Raw genomic sequence first — 19,665 nt, forward strand, 5'->3', positions numbered from 1 at the left:
GCAGGGAAGACCATTTAAATATTGTAAATCTTGTGCACACATTATTTTAAATTTACAGTGTTTGAGTTTGATGCATTTCACAGGTGAATGCATTGATGCATTTCACAGAGCTAAATAAATGACTAATAGATGTCACCATGAAACTTATTTTCTGAAATGTTATGTTTAAATATGCAAATGTGGCGTTGTCTAAACAAATATGTGCTAATTTGCATACATGTCCAGATCACAAATCTGAACATTAGACAGTTAAAAAAATCTTCTTTAATTTTGTTAACATAATAGAGTCACGTTTTTTTACAGAGGAAATTCTGGATATCCCTTCGTGTCACTCCACAAATTACAAAATAGTGTCAACAGCAATCAAAAAATCACCATGTCTTTAGGATTAAAATATTATTATTATTAGGATTATATATATTATTATAAGGCTATGAATGATATATGAACAAATCCTCTGTAAAAGCGTTCGGATTATAGATGAAAACGTTAAAGTTTGGTGAATGTAAGTGCTACTGAAGTGTAATTTTCTGGCTCTGAGTTTGAGAAAAATAATTTCATCAAAATATGTAAAGATCCATACGTTTTGCAAGACACTACAGGGGAATGGGGTACACATCTAAACTCATAATTATCACCAAGAAACCTCCCCAGTTTATAACTTACATAAAGACAATCATTATTTGTACAGTTTTAGATTTTTTTGGGTTAGATATGCAAATGAGACATTATCTAATACTATTTTGGGGTGAATTAAGAAGTAATCTGCAGGTAAATAAACATCTAGATGTGCATTTGGGATGTTTTCTCTTCCCTAGTCTGAAAGAACAGACTGTTTTCATAATTGACCCCTGCATGAAAAGCAATGTTTTCTTTTTTTTTGCCTTAAATCTTTTGTAAACCAACCTCAGATATATTTGCACATATGCATAGACATGTTTCCATGCCTGTGATATATGTAATCTGAGGGAGCGACCTAAAACAAGTGTGACCAGCCTCTCCCCCATGCTCCCTGGTTGCTCTCTGGACAGAAAGGCCCTGGGAGAATGTGTGTGTCAAAAGGTTACGCAATCAGTCCACCACACTGAGACAGCACAGACCTCTAGTGTGCTGTGGGGAGTGAGTGAGTGTGTGTGTGTGTGTGTGTGTGTGTGTGTGTGTGAGGGGTGTCTGAAAGGAATTGGATAAAGGGAGGCTGGGGGTGAAGGGGGGGGGTCTTCAAAGAGGGGCAACTCAGAGGGGAAATCTCACTGCAGGCTGCACCAAAGATTTCACTTTTTTCAGATCTCCACCCATGAATGTTATATAGTGAAACCTGAAACGGCAGCAGGCCCGTATTTGGTGGCCCGCTCTCTTCTTGTACAACATTATGAAAGGTGAGTAGTGCCTTTGGTTGTTGATCATGTGATTAGATCTTCTTCTTTTTTCACTCATAAGATAAGCGGGGAAATTTGCAAATTTCAGAACTCATTTAAAATAGATGGACAATAAGTGAAAGTACTGCTGTTTATGAGATATAATGGACATATCCATGGACATCTTACATTTGTCTGTTGTTGTTTATTGGCGTGCAGAGCTCAGTGAAGGCTGTTGTTTTAAATGAGTTCTGTTCTTTTTTTTTGTTTCTTTGAGAAATAAACCATTCATGGTTTTGTCCAGCTAATTAAAGGCCTGCAGTATTAGACCATTAGTGACATGCTCCAGTGCAAAGACTGCACGTCCAGGAAACAAAACTTGGCTTTTGCAACTTAAGTTACTATATTCAGCAATTTTTTTTAATCATTCCATGCTGAGATCATGCTGTCATCAGTAAGCAGCAGAAATCAAATGGGACATAATATGTTCGAAGACAAGAGTAACTTTTCTGAAATGTAATTCATCCTCAGTCCTACATAACTTAATCAGCAGCTGGTGGTGATGATGATGATGATGATGATGATGATGATGATGATGATGATGATGATGATGATGATGATGATGATGACAGAGAAACGTGCCTATTCATGTGCATGTATCAGTCACATACTGCCTGTATGGGGACAACCATAGCTGGCTACTTGCTCCCACTGGTTGGCTACTCCATATCCTTGTGGAAAGCCGTGAACATCACAGTGGAGTTCACAATTTTACCAGTTTTGAAAGTTATCAATCATGTTTCCTCTTTCTAAATCTTCCTTGAGTCCCTCTTACTCCTTACCCGGCTCTAGGTAGTGGCACAGTTGGTGTAGCCCACATAGGGGAATGCAAAGGTGGGTGGCAAGTGGTCGATTGAGGTGGGCCAGTCCGGCCAAAAATGCTAGGGCGGATTTTCTTGTACTTCTTGTCCAACCCTGGAAATAAATGATCTGTCAGAGAACATGTCTTCTACAGAGCTTTATTATGTGAAACATGGATATTGTTTTGCCATTGAAAATATCCGATTATACATCTATTTGAGACATGTGACACTTGAAACATTATTAAAGGAAATTAAAAACTAATAGCCGTAGTCATAGTTAAAAACTATTTGTAATTTTTATTCACAGATTAGGTATCGCTGTGGTTGTGTTCTTTTGCACCAACCAGCTTTATCTCTCCTATCTTCCACTAATCAGTTATGCGTTATGCAATTATTGAACTGTATAGCTGCACCTGTTTAGAAGAGGAACCATTATTTCATATCCTCAGGCTTGTGTGCCTACGTGTATTGATGTTCAAATTAAAGTTAAGTTCCATACTAATATCTAACTGATCAGTTTACTCTTTGGTGATTTTCCACTCTTACCTCAACATCAGAGTGTGGACTCTACTTATCTCAATTGAGGTCACTCACACTGGCTTCTGATTTGTATCAATTCTAAACAAGAAACAGGAAAAGAAAAAAAAATGCTCATATTAACAATCAAATACATGACTCCTATGTAAAAGGGGTCGCTCTTAGTGATGAACCCACATCACCCAACTTTTTCCGCTATGCATAGTGTTTGAGCGCCTTTCAGCTCATTTGTTTTGGTTTTGCTGTCAGTTGTACTAAGATCACTCAACGCTCTCGTCTACCTAAAGTTAAGTATTCAACCATCTTATTTGGTAGAGCAAGGAAGCGGCTCGGGTCGGGTAAAAACAACCAGATGTCTGTTTATTTTTTTATTTTTTTTGGTGTCTTAATCCCTGGGTGCCACAAGACTTAAAATGCTCAACAGGAACATAATAAAAACTGGAGGCATGGGTTTTTTGACAGAAGTTGACAGTAGGAGGCAGTGGAGGGTTTTACAAATGATCTTATTGAGTTGCATTATGGGAAATCTAGGATCCATTGAGCTTGACCCACAAGTCAGGATAGCTTAGTCTCTGCTGCTTTTATCTTGACCATTTTCCCCCCCAATATTTCTCCTTTCAGTCCCCCAACTTTATGGAAGTGTTCTGCTTAATCACTGTAGTTACCCTTTATAGCAATGTCCCAAATGTACAGTGTTTACATTAGAGTTTAACCTAAAGGCAAGCCAGTAGCGCAACATCTTGATCTTTGACGTCACGTTCTCTGATTGCAAAATGAAGTTTGAATATTTGTATGACTACGAGAAAATGACCCTACTTCTCTCTGGATTTATTACCTCAATTAACATTGTAAACATGTGTTTACACTCTCAATTGGTTATTTTTTACATTTTCTTTAACCCATGAGAATCCAAGATGACACAGATGTCACCAACACTTTAAATATCCTGGAACCGGTTTAAACCACTTTAAACCACTTACGTTCACGTCTTGTATCTACAGGGAGATAGTGTTAGCGTGCAAGTCGCTGAATTTCTGAACCGTCTGCAGCCGAATTGCATTATGGGAAAAGTAGGCACCAGGTTTGGAAAAGGAAAAAGAATGCTTGGTATATAATTGGATGATTTTGCTGCATCCAATTTTTATAGCAAGTGACTGACAGACTGACCTATTGAATGATTGCATGAATGAATGCATGCATGAATGAATGCATGAATGCATGCATGAATTAATGAATGAATGCATGCATGAATGAATGAATGAAAGATTGAATGCATGCATGCATGCTCACTTACAGGCGATTGAGTCCTCTGTTTTGTCCCTGTAACAGTACTGCGACGATTTTGCATTGGACTTGTTGGACGCACAATGGACAGTTTTTAAAAAGTAGTATAAAAATTGGATGCAGCAAAATCGTCCAATTATATACCAAGCATTCTTGGTATATAATTGGACGATGGTTTAACCGGTTCAAACTGGTTTAACCTGGTTCAAACTGGTTTAACCTGGTTCCAGGATATTTAAAGTGTTGGTGACATCTGTGTCACAATGGTTTCTTATGGGTTAATACAGCATGTTGTTAATTTACTTAATTATGGGTCCATTTAGAGTCAAAGAGATGATAAAGCAGTGAATGCTAAAGGGGCGTGGCTATATTTTGATTGACAGATCGCTACCATGGTATTTTCTTACAACCTGAACCCTTTCACAGTTTTTTTTTTTCAGTTCATGGAAGTCAATTATGATCGTTTTAGTCGCCTTAGAAAAAAAAATATCTTAAAAATATATATATATATATATATCTTAATTCAGCCTTCGGTTGTGCTTAAGCTCTACCCACTTCCTGTCACTCCTGGTTGAGAAAAAAAGCCAAGATGGCGGCGGCCGTAGTCGAGGCCTCAAAACGGCAGTTCGCGATTCGAATGGGTGACGTCACGACGCTGACTACGTTGCTGAATTTCTGAATCGTCGGCAGCCGAATTGCATTATGGGAAATGTAGGCACCAGGTTTGGTAAAGGAAAAAGAATGCTTGGTATATAATTGGACGATTTTGCTGCATTGTGCAAAATCGTCGCAGTACTGTTACAGGGACAAAACAGAGGACTCAATCGCCTGTAAGTGAGCATGCATGCATTCATTCATGCATTCATTCATTCATTCATTCATTCATTCATTCATGCAATCATTCAATAGGTCAGTCTGTCAGTCACTTGCTCAGTCAGTCACTTGCTCACAGCTTTTCAGAGAGAGAGGTGAAGTTGGCGCTGTCTCCTTTGGATTAAGCTCCACTATGGCTCTCTGAGGTAATTCACAGTATTTTGCATATTTTCTCACAGTGTGCCTCTTTTCCTCCCATGTTCCATAAGCATGCATGTACAAACCCTAATTACAGCATCACTATGCTCTATTAGAAAAAAAAAAAAAAAAAAAAAAAAAGGACTGTGTTCAAAAAAAAAAAGTCTGTGTTCAAGCTTCCCAGCGTTCCACAAAGAAAACTGTGAAAAAGTGAGGTAAACTGTGATCTGGATGCAAAGCCACTGAGGGTTCTCATCTGCCAGGGCCGAGCGGTGGGGCTCCTCGGCCCTTTTGTTGCACCGAGCCTTCATTCCCACCAAGAACCTCCTGAAAACAAGGGGGGCTCTATTTTTACCTCAGGCCACAATTTGGCACCAGTGCTGGAGGTTTTGGCTCCTAAAAACCGGGTCCAGCCCCCCCAAACCCTATGTGCACAACACACACACACACACACACACACACACACACACACACACGCACACAAAGTCACAGTTGTGCTCCACCTCTGCCCTTTTTGCCAGTGGGGAGCACATTCCTCTAAGGTGGCTTCACAGAAGACTTCTGTCTAGATGTGATTTCCATCCCTGTGTGTTGTTTTCAGGACTCCCGTGGGACCGGGGGGGGGGGGCCACACAACATGTCACACGTGTTTGTTTTTGTGTGCATGTGTGAAAGACAAAATGAATGATGTCCAACATGTATTCTTGTAACTGAATAAGTTTGAGCATGTGTCCTGCAGACTGATGACCGCTCTGTCTGAATTTGGACAGCAGCAGTGATCGTGATGTGCTTTAGAGAGAGAGAGAGAGAGAGAGAGAGGGAGGGAGAGAGAGGGAGAAGGGTGACAGAGGCGCTGGTGAGAGGCTGTTAATGCAACCTGACAGGAGTGAGCACAGTCAGTGAGTGGTCTGTTTCCTCCACAGAGACTAATTCTTTCAGCGGCAGTGGCCCCTAATCAGGGTCGGGCCAAGGTTTTTTTTTTGCTAACTTCTAGCGTGGTGACGTAACATCAAGCCATTACTGACCTCATCCAACACAGGAAGAGTAGTGCGATGCATTTTGTAGTAGCTCAGATGAGCAAAAACTGGCATATTTGGCTCATCACATACACAGTGGGGAGGTATCCTTGAGTACTAGCCAAGGTCCTGTAATTCCTTCTTCTCTCTCCAAGCACACTTAATCTTCCTAAGATCCCCCTTTACACTTGGTCCAATTAAAGCAAACTGTTAAGTCCCTTAAGGACTACTGAGGCATTTTATGTTGGTTCTGTTTTGCACTGGGAGCCAGTGAGGGGAATTAAGCACTGGAGTAATATGTTTGGTTTTGAGAGTATGCATGAATTTGGAATTAACTGTCCCTCTTTATGGATGTAATTATAGGTCCTACTGAGCAAATTGTGCTTATTTAAATCATTTCAGATGTTAAAGTCTAGAAACATAAACACATGACACAGAGACTTGTTTTTATAACCCATTTTCTTCCTGATTTGTTTGACTAGACTTTTTTTGACTGAAAAAAGCAGTGAGGTAATTCAGTAAAAGTATTTGTTGACTGTCAGTTTAATTAGTGATTCAGAGCAAATGAGTTTTGACTGATTCTTGATGATGCGATTTGGGGTTTTGAACACACGCCGGATCATAATGCTCGACACAGACAGTGTGGTGGTGGGGGGAAAAAAAGGTATTTTATTGCCAGAAGTGTGAGAATATGAGAGTAATGGCTGCTGAGAATGGGAATCCAGGGTCCACAGGGGAAAATGGAGACTGCAGAGATGAAGCAGATAATGAGGGGACGTGTGGAGAGCAGGCGTAGCGAGCCAGAGGCAGAAAAAAAAACAAGTTAGAGAACGAGAAAAACCCGATAAGACAAATGCTAAGAATAAACAACACTGCATGTATATCCAGTTTACCACGGATGTAGAGACAATGTACGGATCAGAAGCAGATGCACGGATGAGAAGCAGATGCTCTTGATGAGCTGATTGCAGAGAGGGGAATACGATGAGCAGAGCCGGGAGCCAGCACGCTGACAAAAAGAAGACCATCCTGCGTACCAAATTGCATACTTATTCTTTATTGCAATAATAGTTAAAATAGTTTTTTCTGTCTGTAAATGTAATATTTCAGTTGTTGTTGATTTTCTACTGTTTTTTTATTGCTTATTTATAATACTATTTTCATTTTGTATTTTTATCTTGTCTTTCTTCTACTATGTCTCTTGTGTGCACTTTACCCTATGCTGCTGTAAGCCTGCAAATTTCCTTATTTCTTACCTTATCTTATCTCTTATATTTTTAGTACACACTGTTGCTGCTTGTACTAAGTACAAACTGTGACATACATGTACTTTGTCCGAACTTTTCACATTGAAATTTCTTCCTCGCATATCTGCTGAGAGGATTGTGGATCAGAATAGCCAGAAAGGCATGCTGGCTTGCAGACTGCAAAAATGCTACCTGGTGCAGTAGGACATCCTGGTATTTTGGCATACTGCATTTGCTATATTATGATTTGAGACGTACTGAATCGTTTTTCATGGGGGGAAAAAAAGGAAAGGTTGAACTCAAGGAAACGGTAGAGAAAATACATATACTGTAACATTTTCTTAGGATAGAATTTATTTATTTTTTGGTCATTTTTGCTTCTTTCTCTACCCTTTGGTCACACAGGGGATACGGAGAATATGTCCAAAGTGGAGCCCTCCAATGGGCACAGCAGGCCCCTGGACATTGTGCCCAGTACAGAGGAGAAGATGACAGAACGCGGTCAGTGGGGCAACAAGATCGAGTTTGTTCTGTCGGTGGCTGGAGAAATCATTGGCCTGGGAAATGTCTGGCGTTTCCCTTACCTTTGTTATAAGAACGGAGGAGGTGAGTGCTTCAATTACTTATCTCTGGCCTGTTCAACACTAAAGCTTTTTGCATTTTGTCATATGGGTTATTCCACCACAGAAACACAAGGCCGCTAGAAATTCCATATTTGCATTTGTTTGCAATGAAGCTTCTGAGAGGAGATGGTTTTGATTTCGCAAGAGATAATACACAGGTTTATACGTAATATATATATTCCAAGGAGATCCCCTTGATCGACTGAAAATAGGAACAGTAATAATTATTTTCATTTCCGTTTACCTGATGTCTGAGAAATCAGTGACAAAGAATAATACTGGTAAACAATACAATCTTGTATCTTTAATGTCACATAGGAAGTCAAATAGTTTCATTCACTTGGCAACTAGATGGACAATTTCATATCTGCATGACTTTGTATCATGACCATAAAATGCTTTAAATTCCAACAATTTACAGCGGCCTCTAATACTGTACATCGCTTGGGGGGCACATTGATGGGTTAACTGTTCCTTTTTAATCTGCATGTTTATACAGGGGCCTTCTTCATCCCATACCTCATCTTCCTGTTTGCTTGTGGGATCCCGGTCTTCTTCCTGGAGACGTCTCTGGGTCAGTACACCAGTGAAGGAGGCGTCACCTGCTGGAGGAAAATCTGCCCCCTGTTTGAAGGTAATCTTCCTGTTCACTTAAGAAATATAAGTTAATGTATGAATTAAATACGCTCTACAGCACCAAGGGTGGATCCAACTTTTTAGCCTAGAACTTTAAGTTTCATGTGCTCCCAAAGTCACTGAAACAATGAAAAACAATGAGTTGCTTGCGCTCCTCGTGGGATACATACAAATATTTATGAGGACAAACCAGTGACGTGTTAGAAATAGGTGAAACAATGTGGGATGACAGGGGAATTTCTCTTCATTTATTTGCATGTATCCTCTTTTCGTTCGCTTTACGTGCATTTGCACAGTATATGTGTGACTTTGTGTGCGTCTGTGTCTGCACTTATGTGTCAAACAACCAGTGTGAATGTCCTACACATTTGGGATGGTGATGAATGCAGTTGTAATGGCTGGCAAGCAACCAACACAGGCTAATGTTACATTTTTCTGCCTTCAAATAAGTCTGAAATCAGCCGTAATCAAAACCTCACACAGGATGACAGCCCATGAAGAATTGAGTCAGGCGTGCAATCGTGTGTTGGAACAAGAGTTTTACCAAAAAATGGTGCCTGGTACAGTTAAAGCTGCATGTTATTTACTGTACTCTGATGCAGTTGTTTGAAAACTCAGCAGCGGTGACCTGAGGATGGGTGTTATCAAACTGTTTCCAAGGTTAAACTGTGCCTCTGTTAATAGTAGATGGATCTGTCAGGGAGCTCTTGTCACTGATTCCAAGTCTGTGAGATAAACTATAGTAATTTAGTTCAAGTTAAGCCACCAGTACATTGCTGATTCATTTGAATCTGTAGTGTCTCACAGTGAGTCCAGGTTGGCTAATTTAAATTGTTTTAAATGTGCCTTGTTTTCCCCCAAAACAATTCATAGTTCATTCATAAACTTGATGTTTTTCTGTTCCAGGAGTGGGTTATGCCACCCAGGTGATTGCAGGCCTGCTTAACATCTACTACATCGTTGTGTTAGCCTGGGCCATCTTCTATCTGTCCAACTCCTTCACCTGGGATCTGCCCTGGGCCTCCTGCAACAACACCTGGAACACAGGTGAGCCACAGAACCATATGCCAGAAACAAAATGTGTTCTTTTTCTAGACATCTATATACTCTGTGTGTGATCATTAATCAGGTGTAGCCAGGCCTCCATCATGTCATGCTTATGGAGATATGAATAAAACATTTTAGCCACATTTTTAGCCATCAACAGGAATTTGTCCAACATATTTGGCTGGAATTAAATATCTCAACTATTTGATGAATTGCAATAATATTGTAAACAGACATTCACGGTCCACAGAGGATGAACCCTTGTGACTTTGGTGATGCCTTGTCTTATCCTATTGCGCTATTATGAAGTTCACATTTTGGAATTTGAGTGACATGTCCCGACAATAATTAGACATTTAATTCCACCTCAGAATGAATCGTAATAACTTTGGTTATTGCCTGTTTTTTCCTCTGTCACTATCATAAAGTAAAATATTTAATTTTTAATTTAATACTTTACTGTTTAATGACAAAATACGGTAAATGTATTAACTCCAGCTGAATTTTGTGTAGTGCTAATTAGCATATGTTAGCATGTTAACACCAAGCACTAAGATGCTACACATGTTACAACGCTAAACATCAGCGTGTTTGCATTGAACAACTAGCATGGCTGTAGACTTTTAGGCTTGTTTATTTTAAAACAATTCTAAATATTTATTTTTTCCGGTGTTTCCCTTCAACATTTCATTCATTTCTAGACGCATTTTATCTTACAGAGTGAAGGCTCCTGCACCATTTCTCTTCTCCGCCTCAGTGGTGGCATTGTTTCACTTGCCTGTGTGTAACTTGGAAACCTCAGAGAAAGCTTGGATTTCTTCACAGGATTGAATGTCCTTCTGTGTTTTCTTTCATTCAAGATTCTTGTATGGCATTTCAGCGGGGGAATAGCTCCATCAATCACCATGAGAACACCACCTCTCCTGTCATTGAGTTCTGGGAGTAAGTGCCTTTTTTGTTTGGCCCATGTCCTCAAATGGCCTCATAGGTGCCAACAAGCTCAACAAATTTCCAACTTGAATCTTGTTTTCCATCCTGTTTAAAAAAAAAATGTTTGATTGTTAGACCGGATACAACTTTTACTACTCGTTCTGGACCTTTTGTAGTTTCTCAACAAGCCCTTTTGAATTTTTAATAGCTTCCAATAATAGCTTTTGTCTTATTTGTGTGTCTTCCCCCAGGCGAAGAGTACTGAGAATTTCCTCAGGTATTCATCACATCGGAACTCTGAATGGGGACCTGGTTATCTGTCTAGCTGTGGCGTGGGTCATTTGCTACTTCTGCATTTGGAAGGGAGTCAAGTCTACTGGCAAGGTGAAAACTCTCCCCATCTCACGACAGACACATATTCACTAAACAGTAGAAAAAGAGAGTATTGGAAGATAGTTCTCTGCAGCATTCCTTATTAAAAACACCTTTTTTTTGCTCAGATTTCATTCGATATGCGCTTGCTGTGTGGTTATGTCTTTCCTAACACCTACAGGAATCGTTGCATTGTTTACAGTAGCAGAAGGAATAGAACTTGCATGAACTGGGCAGCTAGTGCAAAAAAAGTGATAAAGAACATAGACTCCCACCTACTAAACCTCAAAACTCTAGACAACCAAACGTGTTGTGCAGAACACTTTGAGACATTTTCACCGATTTTAACACATTATAACATTTCACATTTGAGCCTAAACACTCTATTGTAGAAGTAAGAATGTCTCATTGTTACAAGTCTTGTAAATGCATGTCTGATTTAAGAATCGCTGTTATTCCCCTGCAGGTGGTTTACTTCACAGCCACCTTCCCTTACGCTATGCTGGTGGTGCTGCTGATCCGAGGGGTCACCCTGCCAGGAGCCTCCACTGGAATCCACTTCTACCTCTACCCCGACCTGCAACGGCTGTCTGACCCACAGGTACGCTGCGAATGCACTTGATTTCAGACATTCAACATTCACAGAAACAAAAACACGTACACATGCAGATACAACTGTAAAAGAACCAAGAAGTCATGTCTACCAGCATGTTCAAATTGTAATTTTTTTCATTAATATTAAAACTGGTACAGTGTTACCTGGGATACCCAGCCCTACGGATTAATTAGACACACACTGATGTTATAATACTCCCCCTGCTCGCCTAGCAAAACAATGGTAACAGGATGGTTGAGATACGGAGGCTGAGAAGTGACCTAAAAGTTGCTGTTTTAAATCAGGTCCAAGTGGAGGATGTTGCTATAAATGTGAATGATTGTGATTGGTTGTGCACAAGTTTGGCAGTTTAGGCATTGAAAGCTTTTCATTTTCAATATATTTCACAGCATTTGAGCTGGTATTTCTTTGCTTGTAAGTTTGTTTACATCTCGTCTGGTTGTGATTGCTCAGAAAGGCTACACTGACAATAAATAGGTTGGATGCAAATCCTGTCTTCTTTGATGTCAAACACATTTTGCGTCCATCCAATCGGATGACCGTCTGTGGCAATAACGTCACATTACTTCCTGCTTTTGCACTGAACCTAAACATAGCTTGCTTTTAAAGGAGACATGTTGTGCTCATTTCCAGGTTGGTATTTGTATTTAGGGTTTCTACAAGGACATGTTTACAGGCTTCAGTGTTTAAAAAAACTGTTTTCCAAAACTCCCGCTCCATTTAATGCGCATTTCAATGAATTGCGTTACCAGGCGACCACTTGTTTACTTCCCGTTGGCTGTTGTCATTCACATACACTGCAACCCGAAAACAAACTGAGCCACATTTGCAGTGTTTACGTTTAAAAGTGTGAAAAACTCTATAGAGGTTCAAGGGTCATTTATAGATTTTTTTTTTTTTTTTTTTTTTTTCTGGCTGTGTATTTCCCCATGGATTGAGCATTTAGATACTTTTACACTATCTATATAACGCCTAGAAATGCTTTATAATAAAAGAAAAAGTGGGGAAAGTGTCATTTAATAATGGTTCTAGCAGAATTTCAAGGACTTATTCACTGCTGAAGGAAAGACGGTGGATTGGCAATGGTGCAGTGACTCTACAATGTCTTCTATCCTTCCCGTTAGATTGCAACCAGTGTGAAAATCTAAAAGAGGGTCCCTCTTAAATCCCTCTCAGGGCTCTGGGGATGAATACGAGCCCAGTGTGTGCAGAACAAGACAAGCTGGTCTGGTGGACTCAGTGCCTTGGGAATACCTGCCTTTGTGTAATGTCGTGTCCGGAGCTTGTGTTGTTGGTTTGATCCCCACTCAATCAGATCTTCAGCGCTGGCTGACAGCTATCTAAAACATGCTCCAGTGCCCTGGAAGCACTTTAGCAGAATTGCAAGCATAAAGACAAACCTCATTTGAATGTTGAAGTGCGAGTGAGTGTTCGAAGAGAGGGTGGAAAAGTGCTGCACTTTATGCCTTGGAGAGACGGGGGTGCATTAATAGGCTTTGCTGATTTCGTGATGTCAGGATGGAGGAGTTGAATGGGGGAGTTTGGGGGATTTAATAGATGCATTGGGTGTTGGATTGCATTTTAAAAGAGATCAGATGGTGTAAGTGGAGATAACTCTTTCATTATGATGGGTGCATGGGAGGCTGTGTGAGAAGGGCAGGCTCAGACATTTGATATAGTAATATTTTGGTGCTTAATACCTTTTTATATTGCAAATGAAATGCTCCTTGTCAAAGTGCAGAATGGTAGAATACATCAGTGCAATTTTAACAAACAGCAGACGCAGTTCTTTCCCATGTGTATGGGTTTCAAATATTTGTCCACACTGCAGAGTGACCCAAGTTTTCTGGGAGTGTTTGCCATGCATCACTTTGTATTGGTATCAATTAGTTGTAAATATGCAGATTATATTGATATAGAAAATATGCAATGCTGGTTATACTTTGTGTTTTTTCATGATGAGCCAACGGTTCTGTTTGATCTCCAGACTGTGATTATTCTTCATGTGACAGCTGATAAAGCTCTGAAAAACCCTGGGAGCTCAGTTATAAAGGAAACTGGTATAACAGTGAATATCTGGGTTGAATCCAGACTCTATGAATACATGTACAATGTTTCAAAAGAAAAAAAAAACATATTTTCAAAGTTGGCTCTTGTACTTTCAGCAATCAGCACAGTACAGTTTATTTTTATTCATCAGCCGATATAATCCACTTTGCGAAAAGGGACTTCAAAATCAACACAAAATTATTTTGTCCCTTTTTTTAAATGTATCTTCCCTGTTTGTTCACCTTTCTCCTATTCTGTCCTAAGGTATGGATGGATGCCGGAACTCAGATCTTCTTCTCCTATGCCATCTGCCTGGGTTGCCTCACCGCCCTGGGGAGCTACAACAAATACAACAACAACTGCTACAGGTGAGGACGGACATGATGATGCACTTGGATCAACTGCACAAAACTACTTTTTAAACCGTCTTCAATGAACCTCAAACTACCATCATTGTTGACTGTTGTATCTTTGTATAACCGGAATCAAATCACAGGTACAGACAATGTTGTGTTTCTGAACACACACAGTTCCTAATCTTTACGTTCCCCTCTCTGTGTTATCTCCAGGGATTGCCTGTCACTTTGTTTCCTGAACAGTGGAACCAGTTTTATTGCAGGATTTGCCATCTTCTCCATCCTGGGCTTTATGTCCTACGAGCAGAACGTGCCCATCTCAGAGGTGGCTGAATCTGGTTGGTTTATCTTCTACTGTTTTTACTTACTTTATATATGTACAGTACCAGTCAAATGTTTGGACACACCTTCTCATTCAACTACTTTGAAGAATCTAAAATATAAAACATATTCTGGTTTGTTGAGCATTTGTTTGTTTACCACAGAATTCCATATGTGTTCCTTCATAGTTTGGATGTCTTCAATATTAATCTACAATGTAGAAAAAAATAAAAATAAAGAAAAACCATTGAATGAGAAGGTGTGTCCAAACTTTTGACTGGTACTGTACCTGATTGTGTCAATGCCTATTATTGATACATTCCTTTCCCTTCAGTCATTAGAACATCGACATTAATCTTTCACTTATAGATTATACTGAGCATACAGAGACAAAAGCTATGGTGACCAATAAGGGCGACTTTGATGAGAAAATGTATATTCCGTCCGACTCAGGTCCAGGTTTGGCCTTCATAGCCTATCCTCGTGCGGTGTCCATGATGCCTTTCTCTCCTCTGTGGGCCTGCTGCTTCTTCATCATGATCGTCTTTCTGGGACTGGACAGTCAAGTGAGACACACACACACACACACACACACACACACACACACACACACACACACACACACACACACACACACACACACACACACACACAGAACAAAGATAACAGATTTTCATCACACACACACAGAATAGCACCATGGATTATTTGTCAAGTGTATACGTGCAAAGATCCGCTTAATGTGCTTTGTTTGCTCGGTAGTTTTTTGGATCGCCCAGCAGCACACATACACTCACATGCACAAACTTACCAATTCATACACTCGTATAAACAAATGTGATTATATACATATTTTTTTCTCTGATCAGTTTGTGTGTGTGGAGAGCCTGGTGACAGCCATGGTGGACATGTATCCCTCCACCTTCCGGCGCAAAAACCGCAGGGAGCTCTTCATCCTGGGAGTGGCTGTGGTGTCCTTCCTGTTGGGGCTCATCATGCTGACGGAGGTTGGTCTCAGTGAACTCACTTCATACTGTTTTTACAGAACAAGATTACAGAATATGCATTTAATCTTGCCCAAAGGAGGGTAACTACACCTCTGGTTAATGTGCAAAACCTGTTCACTCCTATTTCAACATCATTTTGACCTCGTATTACCAACACCAAACAATCAGCTGTAGGAATATAAAGAGAATGATAAGGTGGCTTGCACTGGTAGCTTTTTAAAATCCTTTTGTGTTTCAAGTCTAAGTGAAGACTTTCTTGTCTTTTGATATTTGAATCACACCAAACTAATGTTAAAGTGAAACTTCAACCTACTACAGCTTCTTGTTTACAGCCTTCAGTCAACGTAAACATCAGTTCCTTGTTCCTATGCAGGCCCGTAGAATGCATAGAGTTAATTTTTTTTGTTTTTAAATATTAAAATCCATAGGGTTTACTTATATATGCTGGATAATTCACACCCTGTCCCCTTTAAATCTTTAAAGTCTTTCTTTTTGTGTTGTTTGAATCTGGTCCTCTTAACAAAATATTACTGTGTTATACTCACAGACAGAATTATCTTCAAGTACAAAATTGATTGGTGTCTAATCTGAGTTTTTTCCCTTTATAGTTTGACAGCTTGTATGTTTTCTTTTGCTAGCTACAGGGTTCTAAAGCCATGTCTGTCTCCACAGGGCGGCATGTACATCTTCCAGCTCTTTGACTACTACGCAGCCAGTGGGATGTGCCTGCTCTTCGTGGCTGTTTTCGAGACTGTTTGCATCGCTTGGATTTATGGTGAGTGTGTTAGTCAGGCTGTTTGGGAAGGCATAAAGGGGGGAATTTAAGAGACAAAGGCTTTGGTCTCACAAGGCACTATTCATCCCCGTGCACACTGCCCTCTACATTCAGCCAATCACTAAGAATTAACACATTCCAGCCAAAGAGCGTTTCCAGTGTTATTTCACTCAGTTGGTTTATTAAGGAAATAATAAAACATTTATTAGAAATCGTATCAGTCTGTAAATCATGGCTTTTATTTGTGTGTTTCTGACAGATTTGTGTCATTGTTCGATATTGAAATACATTTTCCCTCATCTCTCCCTGATTACAGGTGCCGACCGTTTCTATGACAACATAGAGGACATGATTGGCTATCGCCCCAGCCCTGTCATGAAATACTGCTGGCTTTACTTCACCCCTGCAACATGCATGGTGGGTCTCACATTCATTTTCAATATGCATGCTTTCACACTATACTCTCCTGAAACAAGAGCACCCTCTGCTGGCCAGCAGTGAAAATACAATGAGGTTAATAAAGTTAAGGTTATCAGCTTCTGACTTTTTTTTCTCCAATTTTTCAAATATCAGGTCTGTCGTAGAGGCAACATCCATCTATACAGAATAATTAAATATCTGTGTGTTTGTTTTTAGGGAACCTTTGCGTTTGCCTTGATCAAGTACTCCCCTCTCAAGTACAACAATGAATACGTATACCCGTGGTGGGGCAATGGGATAGGCTGGATCCTGGCCCTGTCCTCCATGCTGTGTATTCCTGTCTGGATAGCAGTGAAACTGTACTACACCCCGGGAACATTGAAAGAGGTAATTCCACCTTTAAAAACTCTCCTTTATGGGGGCTAATGAATGACTGGCTATGTCTCTGTCGCTTCAGAAGGATGAAGCGCAAAAAAATAAAAAAGGCAGTCCACATGATTCCAGAAACTTGGGAAATGAATTGTGTTAAAGCTGCTCTCAACAATATGTTTGTGTTAGCACTGGATCACATGATTATGTGTATGTGAAAGAGGTCGCTCTTAATAACAAATGTAAGGCTTATTTCAGCTCATTGATTTGGTTTCGTAACTCTACTATTAGATTCAGTCTCATCGCGCTCATTGACGTTTCTTCCAGTCCAGCAGGTAGCAGATTTCACAGCTCTGATAAACCCACCGTACACAACTTGCCCAGCGACAAATGGCAGATAAAGTTCACAACCATCTGAACACAGTGCAGCATTGAGCAGCTAAAGAGCCAGATATTTCCCTCAGGAGTAGGTGGAGACCAAAAATAGTTGGACGGAAACTAAAACTGTTTGCTAGCACACAATAAGAACTTTATAAGGGCTGACTGTGTCAATATTGTGTTCAGAGCAAGTTGCACTGCTCCAAAGGGCTGAAAAAATAAATGTAGTATTCTGACAAGTCGTTGAAGTTCTGCCAGTCAATATTGCAGTTATCTTAAATTCTTTAAAAAAACTGAATCATAAGAGACATCATTGTGGTCTGCGGGTAAGGCATTTCTGAAATGACCACACGTTTTAAGTGTTTTTCTGCTGCCATGTGTTGCATTACTGATCTTGAATAACCTCTTATGTCACAGATTACAGTCTTGATTAGATCCCTGATTTTGGTTCCTTTTTAAACAGTCATCAATCTCTCAAACGATGTATCACAGACATACTGTAGCGAGTTCTCCTCCATTGAATACACGTTTCGTTCACAGCGCCTCGTCCTCTTGACCACGCCTTCCACCGAGTTACCGAAGACGAAGCAGGAACAGGAGAGGCTGCTGGCCGTCTTTGCAGCCGACGGAGACAGCCTCCATCAGAAGTCATCTCCCACTAAGGAAGGCTACTTCCCCGTCGAAGAAAAGGAGTCTCACTGCTAGAGACTTGAGGGTTGGAAACAGAGCCTCGGGGTCAAAGGTCACTCCTCAGCCTCTCCGGCCCCATCCCAACTCTCTCTCTGAAATACCTCACCGGACAAGGTGGTGTTAAACGGGCACGGTGCAGACTTTAAGGAGTCACCCGACCTGTAACTGCTGCTTTCTGAGCTTTCTCTTAAGAACACTGCCTTCAGTATGACGGCATCAGGATTGTTACTTAGAGAGTTACATCAGTTGGTTACCATCTCGTTCGCCAGTGGCAGAGTCACACATACACTTGAAAAAAAGAACGTGGCCATTGTTGTAACACAGTGGCTAAGAATTTTAATTTTGATCGTGTCTGCTTTCTAAGGAAGCATTTGGTTGTTTTTTTTCTTCTCTTATGGACATCTCTGATGTTCAGTTAATTTGACATGACATTCCAGTTACTTTATTGATTCTAACAGCTATCTGCTGCGGACGGAGCACAAGAGGTTTCACATGAAATACAAGCTATGTGTTTAATTGCACTTCTATACTGTATACAGAGTACCAGCGTAATTCCATCAATCGGTCCAAGTTATCATCTCAGGATGTAAGATTTTCGATACTACAAATCTACAAATCATACTAATAACCGATGCTTCACAACTCAATAATTGATTTTAAATGTATATTTAGCTAAACTGACCTCAACTCAATGAAGCTTTGCTCTTCTTGTTTTTTTTGTTTTTTTTTCCAGATTAATGTTATAATGCTCATTTATTCACTGTTTTATTTCCTTTGCTGAACATTGCAGAGTTGCATGTCACATGCTTTTTATCTGTGTTCTGATTATTGACATGATTTTAATTTAGTGTGTTTTTGCCTTATCTCTAATGCCTTGTATTGTATGGAATTAAAATGTAAAGTGCCTGAAGGAGACAGTTGTGCCATTTAGATAATATGAGCAGGGCCGGCTGGTTGATCTCTCTTTCTGATGTATAATAATGAACCTCAGCATGGGTTTCTTTAGACGTCTGAATGTGTATATGGTCCTTTTATTGCTGATAGGGAATACTATTACAACTTTAACTTTTTTATGCTAAAAAATGTTTTTTATGGCTCAATAAAAAATACTTTCATTTGAAATTTGTATGCGTGTTTGTACATGTTTATAAATGTTGGACATTAAACAGTAATGTAAAAAAGGTAAAATACTTTTTTCTTTCTTTTGGACAGTTGCAGTGTAATTTATTAACACGTACTAGTCTGTTTCTTTGAGCCTAAATTCCCTTTGAAAACAAGTATTTTAATATATGGCAAGTGTTATTGAAATGAATGTTATTGAAATGAATGTTCCATAATTACATTTTAACATAGTCAGTGATCTTCCTAAAATATGTGTAACTGTAATATAGACAATAACATTGTAATATATGTCTAGACTCTACCAATCCAAAAACATACTATATATTTCTTGTATTGCTTTTGTATTGCTTTATCATTAGAAAATTATGAGTTATGATTTACCCTATTAATTAATCTCTGTCAACATTTGACTCACAAAATGCCACCTATTATTCAGCTTTAATATATTCGCCATGCGGTTTCACAGAAAAGTATTGTGTGAATCCTATTGGTGTAATCCTTCAAGGTCCATTACACTAGTTATAAATAAAATTAGACATATGTCACTTCAATTCCAGTTTCAATTTCGTATACTTTTTCGACCCGTAGAATGCATAGAGTTTATTTTTTTTGTTTTTAAATATTAAAATCCATAGGGTTTA

The 19,665-nt window shown here is 39.6% G+C and overlaps 1 protein-coding gene across 2 annotated transcripts; it reads left to right on the forward strand.

The window, feature by feature from the left end:
• Positions 1-1,204: 1,204 nt before the first annotated feature.
• Positions 1,205-19,076, forward strand: slc6a13 (solute carrier family 6 member 13). 2 transcript variants are annotated; one of them, XM_054619232.1, is made up of 16 exons: positions 4,652-4,869; positions 4,992-5,058; positions 7,719-7,919; positions 8,436-8,570; positions 9,479-9,619; positions 10,480-10,561; positions 10,801-10,933; positions 11,388-11,522; positions 13,851-13,954; positions 14,156-14,280; positions 14,717-14,829; positions 15,133-15,270; positions 15,943-16,045; positions 16,362-16,462; positions 16,682-16,852; positions 17,753-19,076. In XM_054619232.1, the coding sequence occupies exons 3-16, from the start codon at positions 7,733-7,735 to the stop codon at positions 17,915-17,917; spliced, it is 1,833 nt and encodes a 610-aa protein (XP_054475207.1). In that variant the 5' UTR covers positions 4,652-4,869; positions 4,992-5,058; positions 7,719-7,732; the 3' UTR covers positions 17,918-19,076. The 2 variants fall into 2 exon arrangements, with proteins under 2 accessions (XP_054475206.1, XP_054475207.1); XM_054619231.1 differs by lacking the exons at positions 4,652-4,869; positions 4,992-5,058 and adding an exon at positions 1,205-1,376.
• Positions 19,077-19,665: the final 589 nt, after the last annotated feature.

The sequence above is a fragment of the Anoplopoma fimbria genome, chromosome 19 (genome assembly GCF_027596085.1).
Source record: "Anoplopoma fimbria isolate UVic2021 breed Golden Eagle Sablefish chromosome 19, Afim_UVic_2022, whole genome shotgun sequence".
NCBI lineage: Eukaryota > Metazoa > Chordata > Actinopteri > Perciformes > Anoplopomatidae > Anoplopoma > Anoplopoma fimbria.

Excerpts from the sequence above, each read along its gene's own strand:
- slc6a13 (XM_054619231.1), top strand. Across the intron at positions 11,523-13,850 it reads AACGGCTGTCTGACCCACAG|GTATGGATGGATGCCGGAAC; the intron begins GTACGCTGCGAA and ends TTCTGTCCTAAG. Across the intron at positions 16,463-16,681 it reads TCACCCCTGCAACATGCATG|GGAACCTTTGCGTTTGCCTT; the intron begins GTGGGTCTCACA and ends GTTTGTTTTTAG.